General features: G+C 46.2%; 1 protein-coding gene across 7 annotated transcripts in view; it reads right to left on the minus strand.

The window, feature by feature from the left end:
• The window catches only part of smap1 (small ArfGAP 1), a 100,583-nt gene extending 82,595 nt beyond the window's left edge, over window positions 1–17,988 (minus strand). For 3 of the 7 annotated variants that reach the window (XM_052498587.1, XM_052498584.1, XM_052498581.1), the window contains exons 1-4: window positions 17,688–17,988; window positions 12,742–12,875; window positions 11,935–12,020; window positions 1,211–1,286 (exon numbers count right to left, since the gene is read on the minus strand). In XM_052498587.1, the coding sequence (XP_052354547.1) occupies window positions 1,211–1,286; window positions 11,935–12,020; window positions 12,742–12,875; window positions 17,688–17,805 (414 nt within the window). In that variant the 5' untranslated portion in view covers window positions 17,806–17,988. Of the gene's footprint in view, window positions 1–1,210; window positions 1,287–11,934; window positions 12,021–12,056; window positions 12,143–12,741; window positions 12,876–17,687 lie in introns of all 7 variants that reach the window. The other 4 variants (XM_052498582.1, XM_052498580.1, XM_052498586.1 and 1 more) reach the window with 2 other exon arrangements.
• Window positions 17,989–18,321: the final 333 nt, after the last annotated feature.

Raw genomic sequence — 18,321 nt, forward strand, 5'->3', positions numbered from 1 at the left:
TGGGTGGTATTATATTTACTGTTAGATTAATACATGACTACTAGTGGTGGTATTATATTTACTGTTAGATTAATACATGACTACTAGTGGTGGTATTATATTTACTGTTAGATTAATACATGACTACTAGTGGTGGTATTATATTTACTGTTAGATTAATACATGACTACTAGTGGTGGGTGGTATTATATTTACTGTTAGATTAATACATGACTACTAGTGGTGGTATTATATTTACTGTTAGATTAATACATGACTACTAGTGGTGGTATTATATTTACTGTTAGATTAATACATGACTACTAGTGGTGGTATTATATTTACTGTTAGATTAATACATGACTACTAGTGGTGGTATTATATTTACTGTTAGATTAATACATGACTACTAGTGGTGGTATTATATTTACTGTTAGATTAATACATGACTACTAGTGGTGGTATTATATTTACTGTTAGATTAATACATGACTACTAGTGGACAAAAGACAAATCACTGGATTAGGTTGCACATCAAATTATCTTGAACCATGCATTCCTACATGGACATGTTAGATGAAACAACTTATTTTTGTATTCTTTTTTAAATAGCCTACAATCTCAATAGTCTATTACACACAGTCTAAAGCACTGCAGATTACTTTCCAAGGTGAATGACAAATGTTTTCCATTGCGTGATGCCGCTTCGTTTTCTACTGGTGCGACAAAATCATGGGCTGGAGCCACAGAAACCGTTCGATCCCTGTCAAGAGTTCAGATTTATGTCTTCTTCTGCCAATTTGGCTGTTGGGGAGAAAATCATGTCAAGTCAATCAGAAAAAGATGTTGGTAGGACAAGGCTGTGTATGTTTGTGCACAAAGACTATAGATTCATGGGCCAATACAAATGTGATGTGACTAATATGTTACTAGTTGACTAAAATTTCCCGTTTGTCATTTGATAATAACTACACTTTATCAAAACGACAAAAATGTGACTTACTTCTAATTTTAGACAAAATGACTAAGATTTGTTTTTAAAGGGTGCCAAAATGAACACTGCTGTATATGCAGCCAGCCACACAAACATGCCTCTCACAAAGAACTCCCATTCACATACAAACCCCACACAAATAATGTTACGTACACAGACACACACCAATTATTTGTGCCAATTGCTGTGTAACAGATCAGTGTGTGTGTGTGTGTGTGTGTGTGTGTACACACTTACTGAAGCTGTTTTGAGGCCATTCTGGTCGTAGTATTTCTTCCTTTCGTACTTATCCCGGATGAAGAACTCTACTGCTCTGAGGTCAGGGGTTAAGGAATGACACTGTAGTACACACACACACAATCCCAGTCACACACTGCTATGTCTTACTATACAGTGGCTTCAGAAAGTATTCACACCCCTTGACTTTTTCTACATTTTGTTGTGTTACAGACTGATTAAATTGAGATTGTGTGTCACTGGCCTCCACACATTACCCCATAATATCAAAGTGGAACTATGTCTAAAGACAGTCAATAAGTATTCCTGTGTTACAGCACGCCTAAATAAGTTCAGGAGTAAAAATGTGCTGAACAAGTCACACAATAAGTTGCATGGACTTACTCTGTGTGCAATACGTGATCAACAGTAGTTCGTCCACAATACTAACCAAAATGACAGACTGAAAGAAAGGAAACCTGTACCAAATTTTTTTTTTCTCCCAAAACATGCATCCTTTTTGCAATAAAGTGACAAAGAAATTTACTGTGTGTCCTGAATAAAGTGTTATGTTTGGTACAAATCCAACACGACACATCACTCTTCATATTTTCAAGCATGGTGGTGGCTGCATCATGTTATGGGTATGCTTGTAATCAGCAAGGACTAGGAAGTTTTCCAGGATTAACAGAACTGGAATACAGCTAAGCACAGGCAAAATCCTAGACAAAAACCTGGTTCAGTCTGCTTTCCAGCAGACACTGGGAGACAAATTCACTTTTCAGCAGGACAAGAGGCTAAAACAAGGCCAAATATACACTGGAGTTGCTTACCAAGATGGCATTGAATGGTTCTGAATGGCCTAATTACAGAGGCAGGGGAGAAGCTAAAACAAGGCCAAATATACACTGGAGTTGCTTACCAAGATGGCATTGAATGTTTCTGAATGGCCTAATTACAGAGGCAGGGGAGGAAAGAAAGGGAAAGACTGACATTCACAATGCAGAAAAACAAGCGAAGGAAGGGAGGTCGCTGTCGAGGCAGGCCCAAATACCCTCAAGAAAAAGTGGTGTGTGAATATATTCGGATGCTGCTCCTGTAGGCACATCTTTATTCATGCTGGAATTTACATGGAGACGAGTCAGAGGCCAGAGCTGAAGGGGGAGGGGGAAAGAAAGACAGACAGAATGCAATGTCAGTAATATTTGCCAATATGTTTTGGCTTTCATACCATGCCATGAGGCCTTTCAGTCATATTGAGAGTTCCCTACTACTAATGATTTAGTTTATTATTATTATTTCCACAACTACGATTATTACTAATGCCTTATTGCTGTTAGTGGTAATACTATTTCCACAACTATGATTATTACTGATGTCTTATTGCTGTTGCTGTTAGTGGTAATACTATTTCCACAACTACGATTAGTACTGATGTCTTATTGAGTGATGGTACAGGGCAGCATACAGTAGATGGTATCGAGTACAGTATATACATATGAGATGAGTATGTAGACAAGTAAACAAAGTGGCATAGTTAAAGTGGCTAGTGATACATGTATTACATAAGGATGCAGTCGATGATATAGAGTACAGTATATACGTATGCATATGAGATGAATAATGTAGGGTAAGTAACATTATATAAGGTAGCATTGTTTAAAGTGGCTAGTGATATATTTACATCATTTCCCATCAATTCCCATTATTAAAGAGGCTGGTCAGTGTCAATGTCAGTGTGTTGGCAGCAGCCACTCAATGTTAGTGGTGGCTGTTTAACAGTCTGATGGCCTTGAGATAGAAGCTGTTTTTCAGTCTCTCGGTCCCAGCTTTGATGCACCTGTACTGACCTCGCCTTCTGGATGATAGCGGGGTGAACAGGCAGTGGCTCGGGTGGTTGATGTCCTTGATGATCTTTATGGCCTTCCTGTAACATTGGGTGGTGGAGGTGTCCCGGAGGGCAGGTAGTTTGCCCCCGGTGATGCGTTGTGCAGACCTCACTACCCTCTACACTGGTAAAGGTCTATTTCCAAGACCTGCAATTGTGTTTCACAACACCTGACTTCACAACAAGATGGCAGCGCTTGGAAGTAGGCATAATGGCAGGCTGTACAATTTCTCCTCTGGCCTTCACTATGGCCATGGAAGTCATCATCAGGGCATCGAGATGGGTGGTCGGCGGTGAGAGAACTAAGGAAGGGCTCCGTCTCCCACCTATCCGAGCATACATGGATGACATGACTATACTGACCACCACTGCAGCATGCACCAGGCGGCTACTTGCAAAACTGCAGGATAACATCAAGTGGGCCCGGATGAAAATCAAGCCAAGCAAATCTCGAAGCATCTCCATAGTCAAGGGACAGCTTAAAGATGTGAGGTTCTGCATTGGAGATGACCCGATACCAACGGTATCTGAGCAACCCATCAAGAGCCTGGGTAGATGGTACAACGAAAGCCTCCGGGATAAAGATCAAGTGCAGCAAGTAAGGCAGGACATCGCCGACAGTCTTGAGAACATCAACAAGACCCTACTGCCTGGGAGGCTCAAGCTTTGGTGCCTACAGTTTGGACTTCTCCCCCGGGTAATGTGGCCACTCACCGTCTATGAGGTCCCAATAACAACAGTGGAGAAGATGGAGCGAACCATTACCTCATACGTGAAGAAATGGCTGGGTGTCCCACGATGCCTGAGTAACATCGGCCTCTATGGCAAAGGGGTCCTTGAACTACCTCTTACAAGTCTAACGGAGGAGTACAAGTGCTCTAAAGTAAGACTTCAGATGACATTGAAGGACTCCAAAGACCAGACCATTAGCAAGGCTGCACCTCTTCTACAAACTGGACGGAAATGGACATCATCCAAGGCTGTGCAGCAAGCAACATCAGCCCTGAGACACCAAGACATTGTGGGGAATATCCAGCATGGAAGAGGAGGCTTTGGCCTGGCAGCAAGCAAACCAACGTTCCATAAGGCAGCAACATCTGAACGCAGGAAGCTGGTGGTCGAGGAGGTGCGCAGACAGGAGGAGACTGCAAGAAGTGCAAAGGCTGTCTCTCTTGCTAAACAAGGGCAATGGACGCGGTGGGAAGGCCTGGAGAGGAGAAAGATCAACTGGAGTGAGCTTTGGCAAATGGAGGCAAGCAACATCAGCTTCATCATAAGAGCTGTTTATGATGTGCTTCCATCACCAAAAAATCTACATCAATGGTATGGCGAGGACTCGACCTGCCCCCTCTGCCCAGCTCCAGCGACTCTCAGGCATATAATGACAGGTTGCAAGACCAGCCTCTCACAAGGCCGCTACACCTGGAGGCACAATCAGGTCCTCAAGAGCCTGGCTGCAGCACTTGAGACCAAGAGGAGTGCAACCAATTCATTACCTCCAAAAACAAGCAATCCCGTCAAAACAACAACATTCATCCGGGAGGGACAGAAAAGGCCCAAGTATCCTCCTACAAAGCCAGAAACTGGACACCTAGCCATGGCCCGGGACTGGAAGATGCTTGTCGATATTGGCCAGCATCTCATTTTTCCACCTGAGATTGCTTCTACCAACCTTAGGCCAGACATGGTACTCTGGTCCCCTTCACGAAAGGCTGTGTACATCATAGAGCTCACAGTCCCGTGGGAAAATTCTGTTGAAGAGGCCTACGAGTGTAAGAAACTGCGTTACACAGAGTTGGCAGCAGACGCAACTCAGCGTGGCTGGAATGCAAAGGTCTGGCCAGTTGAAGTGGGATGCAGAGGATTCGTGGCTTCTTCCATCATCAGGTTGCTGAAAGAACTTGGAATCCATGGACAGGCTCTGCGGCAGACCGTCAGAGCAGTTTCTCAAGCAGCTGAAAGAGGCAGCCAGTGGATCTGGATCAAACGGAAGGACCCTTGCTGGGCTATAACTTCATGACCCCCCACCCCCACCTGAGAACCCAATTCAGATCCCTCCAACTTGAGGAGGGCATATGAGGTATGCGGTCAGCTGTATGGCTGGCTCAGGGAAGAGGACGCCCCTGCCTTGCATAGTCCCGTGGGACATCTTAATTGGGCATGGGACACAAGCTAAGGCTTGATTACCCTTTAGCTGGCCACCATTGATGAGGGTGTTTAGTGATTAAAGGCCGAAACACCCACTGATTCGAAGGCACACTACTGAGGATGTGTCCCAAAATTGACATCTTACCCCAGTCTAAGAAATAAACCTCCCATTCCACTCTGTCAACATCACGGCAAATCTCATGTGAGTGCATTCCATCTATTGGCACAATGGACAGTTTTTAACATCTCGTCCCGTGTTTTATGATTCTGGAGAGCCTTACGGTTGAGGGCGGAGCAGTTGCCGTACCAGGCGGTGATACAGCCCGCCAGCATGCTCTCGATTGTGCATCTGTAGAAGTTTGTGAGTGCTTTTGGTGACAAGCCAAATTTCTTCAGCCTCCTGAGGTTGAAGAGGCGCTGCTGCGCCTTCTTCACGACGCTGTCAGTGTGAGTGGACCAATTCAGTTTGTCTGTGATGTGTATGCCGAGGAACTTAAAACTTGCTACCCTCTCCATTACTGTTCCATCGATGTGGATAGGGGGTGTTCCCTCTGCTGTTTCCTGAAGTCCACAATCATCTCCTTAGTTTTGTTGACGTTGAGTGTGAGGTTATTTTCCTGACACCACACTCCGAGGGCCCTCACCTCCTCCCTGTAGGCCGTCTCGTCGTTGTTGGTAATCAAGCCTACCACTGTTGTGTCGTCCGCAAACTTGATGATTGAGTTGGAGGCGTGCGTGGCCACGCAGTCGTGGGTGAACAGGGAGTACAGGAGAGGGCTCAGAACGCACCCTTGTGGGGCCCCCGTGTTGAGGATCAGCGGGGAGGAGATGTTGTTGCCTACCCTCACCACCTGGGGACGGCCCGTCAGGAAGTCCAGTACCCAGTTGCACAGGGCGGGGTCGAGACCCAGGGTCTCGAGCTTGATGACGAGCTTGGAGGGTACTATGGTGTTGAATGCCGAGCTGTAGTCGATGAACAGCATTCTCACATAGGTATTCCTCTTGTCCAGGTGGGTTAGGGCAGTGTGCAGTGTGGTTGAGATTGCATCGTCTGTGGACCTATTTGGGCGGTAAGCAAATTGGAGTGGGTCTAGGGTGTCAGGTAGGGTGGAGGTGATATGGTCCTTGACTAGTCTCTCAAAGCACTTCATGATGACGGAAGTGAGTGCTTCGGGACGGTAGTCGTTTAGCTCAGTTACCTTAGCTTTCTTGGGAACAGGAACAATGGTGGTCCTCTTGAAGCATGTGGGAACAGCAGACTGGTATAGGGATTGATTGAATATGTCCGTAAACACACCGGCCAGCTGGTCTGCGCATGCTCTGAGGGCGCGGCTGGGGATGCCGTCTGGGCCTGCAACCTTGCGAGGGTTAACACGTTTAAATGTCTTACTCACCTCAGCTGTCTTATTGCTGTCAGTGGTAATACTTTTTCCACAACTATGATTATTACTCATGTCTTATTGCTGTTGCTGTTAGTGGTAATACTATTTCCACAACTACGATTAGTACTGATGTCTTATTGCTGTTCATGGTAATACTTTTTCCACAACTACGATTAGTACTGATGTCTTATTGCTGTTAGTGGTAATACTATTTCCACAACTATGATTATTACTGATGTCTTATTGCTGTTTGTCACGCCCTGGTCGAAGTATTTTGTGTTTTTCTTTATGTATTTGGTCAGGCCAGGGTGTGACATGGGTTTTTGTATGTGGTGTGTAGCTTAGTGGGATTGTAGCTTAGTGGGGTGTTCTAGGAGAGTCTATGTCTGTCTGAAGTGGTTCTCAATCAGAGGCAGGTGTTTATCGTTGTCTCTGATTGGGAGCCATATTTAGGCAGCCATATTCTTTGGTTGTATTGTGGGTGATTGTCCTGAGTGTCTTGATGTCCTTGTTTGATGTTAGTTGACACATGTATAGGCTGTTTTCGTTTTGTTTATTGTTTTGTAGTGTTCGTGTTTAGTCGTGTTTACGTTTGTTTAAATAAACATGGATCGCAATCGACACGCTGCAGTTTGGTCCGACTCTCCTTCTCCATTAGAAAACCGTGACAGAATCCCCCACCGTAAACGGACCAAGCAGCGTGTCAACAGGCAGGAGCAGCCCAAAGAGGAGCTGCGTATTAAGGATTTCTGGACATGGGAGGAAATCCTTGACGGGAGAGGACCCTGGGCTAAACCAGGGGAGTGTAGCCGCCCAAAGGTGCAGCAGGAGAAGAGGAAACAGGAGCAGCCCAAAGAGGCGTACAGTATGGACTATACTTCTTGGGAGGAGATAGACAGGTGGGCGGTCGACCCAGGGAGAGTGCCGGAGCCCGCCTGGGATTCGATGGAGCAGTGCGCGGAAGGTTACAGGAGAAGGAGGTTGGCGAAGCAAGCACGACGGTGCGGACGGAAGCCCGGGAATCAGCCCCAAAAATTTATTGGGGGGGGGGGCTTACAGGGAGTATGGCAACGCCAGGTAGGAGACCTGCGCAAACTCCCTGTGCTTACCGGGGGGCTAGAGAGACCGGGCAGGCACCGTGTTATGCAGTGGTGCGCACGGTGTCCCCAATGCGGGTGCATAGCCCGGTGCGGTATATTCCAGCTCCGCGTATCGGCCGGGCTAGATTGAGCGTCGAGCCAAATGCCATGAAGCCGGCTCTACGCATCTGGTCCCTAGTGCGTCTCCTTGGGCCGGCTTACATGGCACCAGCCTTGCGCTCGGTGTCTCCGGTTCGCCTACATAGCCCAGTACGGGCTATTCCACCTCGCCGCACTGGCAGGGCGACCGAGAGTATTCAACCAGGTAAGGTTGGGCAGGCTCGGTGCTCAAGAGCTCCAGTGCGCCTGCACGGTCCGGTCTATCCAGTACCACCTCCACACCCCAGCCCTCCGGTAGCAGCTCCCCGCACCAGGCTTCCTGTGTGTGTCCTCGGCCCAGTACCACCAGTGCCAGCACCACGCATCAGGCCTACAGTGCGCCTCGCCTCTCCTGCGCTGTCGGAGCCTTTCTCCTCTCCTGCGCTGCCGGCGTCTCCCGCCTGTCCGGCGCCGCTGCCGGGGTCTCCCGCCTGTCCGGCGCCGCTGCCGGGGTCTCCCGCCTGTCCGGCGCCGCTGCCGGGGTCTCCCGCCTGTCCGGCGTCAGAGCCCCTCAGCCCAGAGGCACCAGAGCCCGTCAGCCAGGATCCGCCAGAAGTGCCCGTCGGCCAGGATCTGCCAGAAGTGCCCGTCGGCCAGGATCCGCCAGGATCTGCCAGATCTGCCAGTCAGCCAGGATCCGCCAGTCAGCCAGGATCCGCCAGTCAGCCAGGATCCGCCAGTCAGCCAGGATCCGCCAGATCTGCTAGTCAGCCAGGATCCACCAGTCAGCCAGGATCTGCCGGAACCACCAGCAAGCCAGGATCTGGTAGATCCATCAACCTGCCTGAGCTTCCTCTCACTCCCGAGCTTTCTCTCACTCCCGAGCTTTCTCTCACTCCCGAGCTTTCTCTCACTCCCGAGCTTTCTCACTCCCGAGCTTTCTCACTCCCGAGCTTCCCCTCAGTCCCGAGCTGCCTCAGTCCCGAGCTGTCCTTCAGTCCCGATCTGCTCCTCAGTCCAGTGGGGTTCTGGGTGAGGACTACTAGGCCATGGTCGGCGGCGAGGGTGGTCTATCCAGGGACGTGAGGAGAGGGGACTAAGACAATTGTGAAGTGGGGTCCACGTCCTCCGCCGGAGCCGCCACCATGGACAGACGCCCACCCGGACCCTCCCTATTGATTTGAGGTGCGTTCGGGAGTCCGCACCTTAGGGGGGGGTTCTGTCACGCCCTGGTCGAGGTATTTTGTGTTTTTCTTTATGTATTTGGTCAGGCCAGGGTGTGACATGGGTTTTTGTATGTGGTGTGTAGTTTAGTGGGATTGTAGCTTAGTGGGGTGTTCTAGGAGAGTCTATGGCTGTCTGAAGTGGTTCTCAATCAGAGGCAGGTGTTTATCGTTGTCTCTGATTGGGAGCCATATTTAGGCAGCCATATTCTTTGGTTGTATTGTGGGTGATTGTCCTGAGTGTCTTGATGTCATTGTTTGATGTTAGTTGACAATGTATAGGCTGTTTTCGGTTTTCGTTTCGTTTATTGTTTTATAGTGTTCGTGTTTACGTTTGTTTAAATAAACATGGATCCCAAATCGACACGCTGCAGTTTGGTCCGACTCTCCTTCTCCATTAGAAAACCGTGACACTGTTGCTGTTAGTGGTAATACTATTTCCACAACTACGATTAGTACTGATGCCTTATTGCTGTTAGTGGTAATACTATTTCCACAACTATGATTATTACTGATGTCTTATTGCTGTTGCTGTTAGTGGTAATACTATTTCCACAACTACGATTATTACTGATGCCTTATTGCTGTTAGTGGTAATACTATTTCCACAACTACGATTATTACTGATGTCTTATTGCTGTTAGTGGTAATACTATTTCCACAACTACAATTATTACTGATGTCTTATTGCTGTTAGTGGTAATACTATTTCCACAACTACAATTATTACTGATGTCTTATTGCTGTTAGTGGTAATACTATTTCCACAACTATAATTATTACTGATGTCTTATTGCTGTTAGTATTACCACTATTTCCACAACTACGATTATTACTGATGTCTTATTGCTGTTAGTATTACCACTATTTCCACAACTACGATTATTACTGATGTCTTATTGCTGTTAGTGGTAATACTATTTCCACAACTACGATTATTACTGATGTCTTATTGCTGTTGCTGTTAGTGGTAATACTATTTCTACAACTATGATTATTACTGATGCCTTATTGCTGTTTGTCCCACCATTGTTGTGAGTGTACTTTGACAATGTACAGTACCAGTCAAAAGTTGACAACTACTCATTCAATGTTTTTTTTATTTTTACTATTTTGTAGAATAGTGAAGACATCAAATATATGAACACATATGGAAACAAGTAGTAAAAAAGAAATAGTATTAAAACAAATCTAAATACATTTTAGACTTTAGATTATTCAAAGTAGCCACCCGTTGCCTTGATGACAGCGTTGCTCACTCTTAGCGTTCTCTCAATCAGCTTCACCTGGAATGCTTTTCCAACAGTCTTGAAGGAGTTCCTACATATTCAGAGCACTTGTTGGCTGGCTTTTCCTTCACTCTGCAGTCCAAATCATTCAAACCATCTCAAATGGGTTGAGGTCAGGTGATTGTGGAGGCCAGGTCATCTGATGCAGCACTCCATCACTCTCCTTCTTGGTCAAATAACCCTCACACAGCCTGAAGGTGTGTTGGGTATTTGTCCTGTTGAAAAACAAATGATAGTCCCACTAAGCGCAAACCAGATGGGATGGCGTATTGCTGCAGAATGCTGTGGTAGTCATGCTGGTTAAGTGTGCCTTGAACTCTAAATAAATTACTGCCAGTGTCCCCAGCAAAGCAGCCCCACACCTCCTCCTACATGATTCACGGTGGGAACCACACATGCAGAGATCATCCGTTCACCTACTCTGTGTCTCACAAAGACACGGCGGTTGTAACCAAAAATCTCAAATTTAGACACCAAAGACCAAAGGACGCACTTCCACCGGTCTAATGTCCATTACTTGTGTTTCTTGGCCGAAGCAAGTCTCTTCTTATTGGTGTCCTTCTTAGTAGTGTTTTCTTTGCAGCAATTCCACCATGAAGGTCTGATTCACACAGTCTCCTCTGAACAGTTGATGTTGAGATGTGTCTGTTACTTGAACTCTGTGAAGCATTTATTTGGGATGCAATTTCTGATTGGCTCAGACGCATTAAGGAAAGAAAGAATTTCGACAAATGAACTTAAGGCACACCTGTTAATTGAAATGCATTCCAGGTGACTACCTCATGAAGCTGGTTGAGAGACTGCCAAGAGTGTGCAAAGCTGTCATCAAGGCAAAGGGTGGCTTCTTTAAAGAATCTCAAATATATTTTGATTTGTTTACTACATGATTACATGTGTTATTTCATATTTTCGATGTCACTATTATTCTACAATGTAGAAAATAAAGAAAAACCATAGAATGAGTAAGTTTTTGACTAGTACTGTAAGTCATTTAACTTGCCATGTGAATAAGACTGAATTGAATTTGAAAAGAGAGACAGAGAGACGAGCCAACCTGACAAAGGAACCATGAAAAAGGAAAGGCACTTTAACAAAAAAGGTGAGGGGGAGAAGGACAACATGAAAGCAAAGAAGCACACCGCCTTATTTCAAATACGCCAACTCCCCACACAATGAATACGTAGGCCTACACATTTGACCTACCTACCAATTAGTCGAGCTAGCTCGACCCCTACTGCTTTGAACTACTGTCAGTACTAGCAGGAGCCATCAAAAAGGCAAAACTGATGCCCATCCCCCGAAAAGGCTAGATACCAGATGATTTATTAGACTTGAACCAGGCAGACCGTGTGAATTCAGTCCGAGTTTGAACAGGAACAGCTGTTATTAAGAACACACAGCTGTCCTGTCAGAACAGCAGGCAGCCCAGCTCCCATGCTGCCTTGCACTCTCCAATACAACCCAGGCACGCAACGGTGCCGTGTACAAATGTGTGTCTCATCACAACTGGGTCCAAAGTGACATGGGAAGAGGAACTGTGTTGTGATGGGTGCTGGTCACATGCAGATGCACACAGAGTGGTTCATTATTACTGAACACACACACACACACACACACACAGGGAGAAGAGAGGATACTGGTCGGTCTGTGGACGTCTGAAGGTGTCTGGGAGGTGGGCTTCATACAGCTGTTTGGCCTTGTTGTACCCCATGTCTACCATACTCTACACACACACACACACAGGGAGAAGAGAGGATACTGGTCGGTCTGTGGACGTCTGAAGGTGTCTGGGAGGTGGGCTTCATACAGCTGTTTGGCCTTGTTGTTCCCCATGTCTACCATACTCTACACACACAGGGGAGAGAGATAACAGCCTTCAATATATCATTAGACATCTCTAGCTTCATAATGCATCACATATTCAAGCAGAGGGCAAGGTCTTCAAAACAAATGGAATTTAAAGGAAGTGAGAAAGTGTCACCACAACTGCTTTGAAATGTTAGATTTACATTCTAGTCAGTTTGTATTTGGTAATGACACACATACACAAACAGGCAGGCAGGCAGGCAGCCCCCCCCCTCCCCACACACACACTGAAGGTAAATGCCACAGGGAGATGAGGAGAAAGATGGATTTGATAGGAGGAATGAATGATCTAAAGTTGGAATAATTACCCATTGGGAATTAATTAGCCATTAAAACAGCAATTAACATTCAGAGAGAGACGCAAGCTCCATCTACCCTGACAGACAACTCCTCAACAAACCACAGACAGGCCTACACTTTGAGTTTAATTTAACCCACCCCCATCACACCATTTTTTATTCCTCTGTCTAATTCTCACACACACACACACACACACACACACACACACACACAACCAAAACACAACACCCCAAAAACCACCCACAGACCTCATTGCCCGTCACACACCCCCATGGTACCTGGATTTGTTCTTGGGTCCATTGGTCCAGGTTGACAGATTTGACTCTGGAGATGTGGACGCCCAGGTTCCTGTGGATGCCAGCACAGCGGATACACATGAAGACCCCCAGGTTCCACGACGCCCATCTCGGTCCTACACAGAGGCAGACACACACACCGTTATTATTCTGCTACTGTACCAACTCCAGGAGTGTAATAGTTTTTGTTACAGCCCAGCACTAAAACACTGATTCATTCAATTAGGCTAAGCGTGGTCCAGACTAAAGAGCATTGATTAGCTGATTAGTCAGAACCCCCTGCCAAAGATCAGCCACTGACTGACTATAGACCTGCTCTGCCAACCTAACAAACACCCCCCCCCCACCCCACCCCTGGAGCCTCGGTGAGTGACAGTGTAGCTTTCAAACTAGTGGAGACAAGCAGCCAAGCTTGAAATTAAGGCCACTGCCGTCAAACTGAGGACAGGGCTTGGTGTGTGTGTGTGTGTGTGTGTGTGTGTGTGTGTGTGTGTGTGTGTGTAGAACAGGGAAGCTGGTGGCTGTAGAAGACAGTTCTCCAGAAGACACTGACAGGTCATCTCAGCAACTTCCTACTCCTGGACTTGTCTGTGTCACCAATGTTCAAAGCTGTTGAAAATTAAATCCACCCAATCAGTGACAAAAGTGCTTGAGGAACAAGTTGCACTCAACCACTGATTTTTTTTTTATTTGACCTTTATTTAACTAGGCAAGTCATTAAGAACAAATTCTTATTTTCAATGACTGCCTAGGAACAGTGGGTTAACTGCCTGTTCAGGGGCAGAACGACAGATTTGTACCTTGTCAGCTCGGGGATTTGAACTTGCAACCTTCCGGTTAGTCCAACGCTCTAACCACTAGGCTACCCTGCCGCACCAACAGAGTTAGGCTAGATATTTGTCACCCCCCTGACCTGATCTAAGATCAGATAGGCCTGCTAATACTAACCTTTAGGCCCTATCTGATCTTAGATTTGTGGGTAGGGGGACAACTTCTTCCTCTAGCACTGGAGAACAGCACTCTGCTGCTCCCTGGTGGTGGCTGGATGCAGTGCAGTCCAGGTTGGATTGCAAGGCTGTGGCACTAGTCCCCAGAGAAGGCCAGCCGTGTTCAGAGAAGGACTGCAGCTACTCACACAGCATACACATATTCTACAAGCATGAATGGAACATGGGTAAACACTAGGGGTGAGCATCCTCCGTTTCAAGGGTTATTCCATACGCATCTAGATAGATGGCCTCTGATATGATACAGGAACGATAAGTTTTATTTCGAAAGGGTTTCATTAGAGGAATGAAGAAAATGCATTTCGGTTCGACATGATGCGGTTCGATGTATTAACATTTGTTGCATAAAGACATTCACTTAATCCATTGCTGACGGGCCTCAGAGCTGGATCTGTCGGAGCCGACTGAGCTGTGTGTGTGTCAATGAGGTCTATGTTGAACGCAGACACCTGGTCCTGTATCCACAAAGCATCTCAGAGTACCAGAGCTGATCTAGGATCTGTCTATATTAGTCTTATTCATTATGATCTAAAAGACAAGACTCATCCTAGATCAGCACTGCTACTCAGATGCTTTGTAGATACTGGCTCTGAGCCATAGGGCCGACTGGGCATCTACCACCCCGTTATCAGATAACATTCAAATTACTAGGTTACTTCTGTCCTCTGAAGAAAATGAAGTAACACAAAGTATTGGGTTGAGAGATAATAAAATGAGGCTTCCTCTCCATCGATTCCCTGACTTTGACCCACTGAGTTATTGGGATTCTGACACCACCTATTGGTGATAAGAGGAACAGACGACAGGCCTCATGAGGACTTTTATTTATTTATTTTATTTAACCTTTATTTAACCAGGCAAGTCAGTTAAGAACAAATTCTTATTTTCAATGACTGCCTAGGAACAGTGGGGCAGAACGACAGATTGTCAGCTCAGGGGGTTTGAACTCGCAACCTTCCGGTTACTAGTCCAACGCTCTAACCACTAGGCTACCCTGCCGCCCCACAGCGAAGATGGGAGAAGTTTATATATTTATGGAGCACTTTCTCACAAATGTTGAGAGATGTTGCTAATCGCTCTTGCAGAAACACTGGATTTCCTGAATAGTGGCTCACAAAAAGGTGCTTCACAAAAACATGCAGGATATCAAATCAAATGTATTTATATAGTGCTTCTTACATCAGCTGTTATCTCAAAGTGTTGTACAGAAACCCAACCTAAAACCCCAAACAGCAAGCAATGCAGGTGTAGAAGCAGACTAGGCGTCATCGTGTGAGGCTAACATACAATATATGGGCTTTGGCTCCCACAGGCACACAGAGAGGTAGAGAGGGGTATCCGGGGGGGTCAGAACAACCCTCTGTGCCCATCTGGCCTTCTTGCCAAGCTTGCCGTGCCAACACAGAGAAAATCATGCCAGCGCAGAGAGAGTGCCTCTGCCATGCCAGATGATAGCCTACCAATAAACACATGCTACGGTCCTAGCACAAGTAGGCAAGTCTAATGATCGAAAAGGAAAGCACTCTGTTCTAGCAGAGGTTTACGTGCCTTGAGACACAGCAACAGTAGAGGTATACACTAACATTTGTTCACACACACCCTGAGAATTTAGGGCAGTGTGCACACAGTGTTTACAGGCACAGAGACACAGGCGGGCAGGGTGGAATTACAGCTGAGCAGCTCAGGTGAGTCACTCGTTACACGGCAGTAGTCAAAGCTACGGGCCAACACCCCACCTATTCACCATTATTGCAGGTCTGTCACACATAGTCCTGGCTGTCTAGAAACACACACAACCTAGCCCCCCTCTCCCCGTTTCACTGCAGAGGTGGAAATGAAACAAGAGGTATTCTTCCTGTGTGGTCTGGGTTTAGTAGGCTAGGCACAACAAAGCCAACTGATAGTGTGTGATCAGATGGAGCTTGATGATGTAACCTGAGCCACACCCACCCGGCCTGGGCCAGCCTATCAGAGGGCTGCTCTACCAGTCATGGGTTAACATGCCTTTGGGGGTGTGTGTTGAGAGAGATGCCATCTCCCTCTTGCTAATACTAACTTCAGCACTAGCACAAAGGGCAGATACGTGGTATTGAGAGACATATTGACAGAAAGAGAGACAGCGCAACACGTCTGTGCCAGCTTGCGTATTTGACTAAATAGTGAGTGAAGCGAGGATGCCTCAGGCCCTTGTTAGTCAGTAACGGGTGAAGTCAAATGACTATCAACCCTTACTGCAGCATGACAACGCAGAGGAAGAAAGCAGCTGGAAATATCTTCCTCTGATTGCAGAGAAGAGTTGACCCCTAAGCCTGATGAAGGTCTTACCACTAATTCCCAAGTGTATAGTCCAGACTCCAAACAACCCCAGCTCTGATCTCAAAGGCATGGATATTGGTAAAGCAACATGGAGACTGTCCTGAAACCTGAGTTGTAGGTGGGAAGCCATTAAAACAGAAACACACTTCTTTGCCCCATCTTGTAGGCCATGGAAGGAGAAGCAGTGAAGGGTGCTGGGTAATTTTCCTTTCCCATTGTGTGGACACTGGAGAGATAGAAACCAGAGCTTAGGCAATGAGAAGGTAGAGAGACAGAGGCAGTATGGGGAGAGGAGATAAGCAACACCCGAGTATGGAGTGAGCCCTCTCTCTCTCTCTAACACAGTGCTAACAAATGAGCTGACAGCATCATCTCACAATCATAACCCATAGGCTATGCACACACACAATTTACAGGAACAAATGCCTCACACACACACACACACAAACTCAAAGTCACATATAAAGCACCCAAGGATGCAGCTTGAGTGGAGCCTTCACTTAATAAACAAACACTGACACTTCCTTTTACCTGACTGAGCTATAATGCAGTGTTACATAAAGCAGGATTACATAGGCTAAGAATAGAAAACAAATAGAACCATTCTACAGATTAGAGCCTGTCCAGGATATTTAGCAATGGGTGGGTGTATAGTGCACAAATTGGACAACACACTCCTGGGATAATACCCATGTAGGCTATAAAATATATTGTATTCAGATGGAGGTGAATCTGGAATTTGAAAGAGCAATGTGTAGTGTGTGCCAGGTCAACGTTTGTGTCTGACAAAGGATAGTGCAAAGTTGTTGTCAGTTGTCACCTGTCCTCTTCCTGGATGTATCCCTCATTTTACAGCATCATCCATAAACTCTGCTGTTCATTGGCCCTATCTGTCAATCAAACAACCAGCATCCCCCAACCACGTGAGAACCAGTCTGGACACTCTCGGAGCTATGGCAACTACAGTCACATCTCAAAAGCCTAACTGAGACCAACCAGAGAAACTCTCGAGGGCAAAGCAGATAAGGACCCAGTTGTATGAAATATGGACACGTCATGCTGTTGACTGATCAATGCTCAACACACTTGTAGCTGATAGTGAAATGGAAATAGGGACTGTCCATAAACGAAAGGTAAATGTTAGCAAACACGTCATCATGACGCAAGAGGCATTCATTAATCACAGATGGGTGGTTCGCTGAACTGAATCAAAACCTGCTTGACAGTCACTGCTACATCAGGATTGTATGATCCGCCCTTATTGACTTGTGTGCTGTCAATACTGGAGACTGATTACCCTCCGTTATCGTAGACGGGTCTCCGACATTGTTTTTCCGCTCATAAATAAATTGGAGAGAAGGACATCGGAGCCAATACCTGCTTTTTGTGTTGCTTCCATCGTGCTAGGCTAGCAAGCTATCAACCCTGTCAAATGGAATGACCGGTGTACCTTGGCTAGCTAGCCAATGTCTGTTAGCTTGCTCATTCACACTCAGGCAGAAGTCAAACTCCCATGTGTGGCTGGGTGGGATGGCGTATATGAAACCACAACCACTTGGTGGGTTAACCCAGCTTCGCTGTCTGTATTTCAGCAGCTGAGATTACCTTTAGCCTCGCAGTCAGCGCAGTGCTTGTTGTCGTCCTCTCGGAGCATTTTGGACAGAATGGCCTGATGCTGCTCATTCAGTTTCTGGGCTTTCTCTCTCTCCGACCGCGTCGACATCTCTCAACAAGTTATGGTGCACTGTTCCTAAATAAAAACACCTACTGTACCCTTACCATCTGTGTCTAATTTACATGCATTAAAGGAAGACCATCCCTGGGTATGTGCAGCTTACTACAACCGTACTGCTCACAGCCAAGCTCAATATGGGGGCTTGTGTTCCGCTAGCAATACCACTGAGGCGTCACTAGTTACCCCAGCCATAAATATATAAACCACGCCCATTTCTACAATTTATATTCTTAAAACACTGATTTGAAACAAACATAACATTAACCCTAGCCTTCAACACATTGCTAACATTGTACCGAACCTTAAATGAATACCGAAAGGCAAATTGTTTGTATTCATGAATGTTTACGATACAGACAATTTTACTTTGTGGCTGTGTTAACTGATGGCAACCGTACAGACATGGGAACATCCGGCTTTGAATCTTTCAACTCCATTGACTTTATTTGCAATAAAGTGTAACTGCAGACATTGGCTGTGTTCGAGAGCATTAAAACCGTGATA

The sequence above is a fragment of the Oncorhynchus keta genome, chromosome 36 (genome assembly GCF_023373465.1).
Source record: "Oncorhynchus keta strain PuntledgeMale-10-30-2019 chromosome 36, Oket_V2, whole genome shotgun sequence".
In the NCBI taxonomy this organism is placed as follows: domain Eukaryota; kingdom Metazoa; phylum Chordata; class Actinopteri; order Salmoniformes; family Salmonidae; genus Oncorhynchus; species Oncorhynchus keta.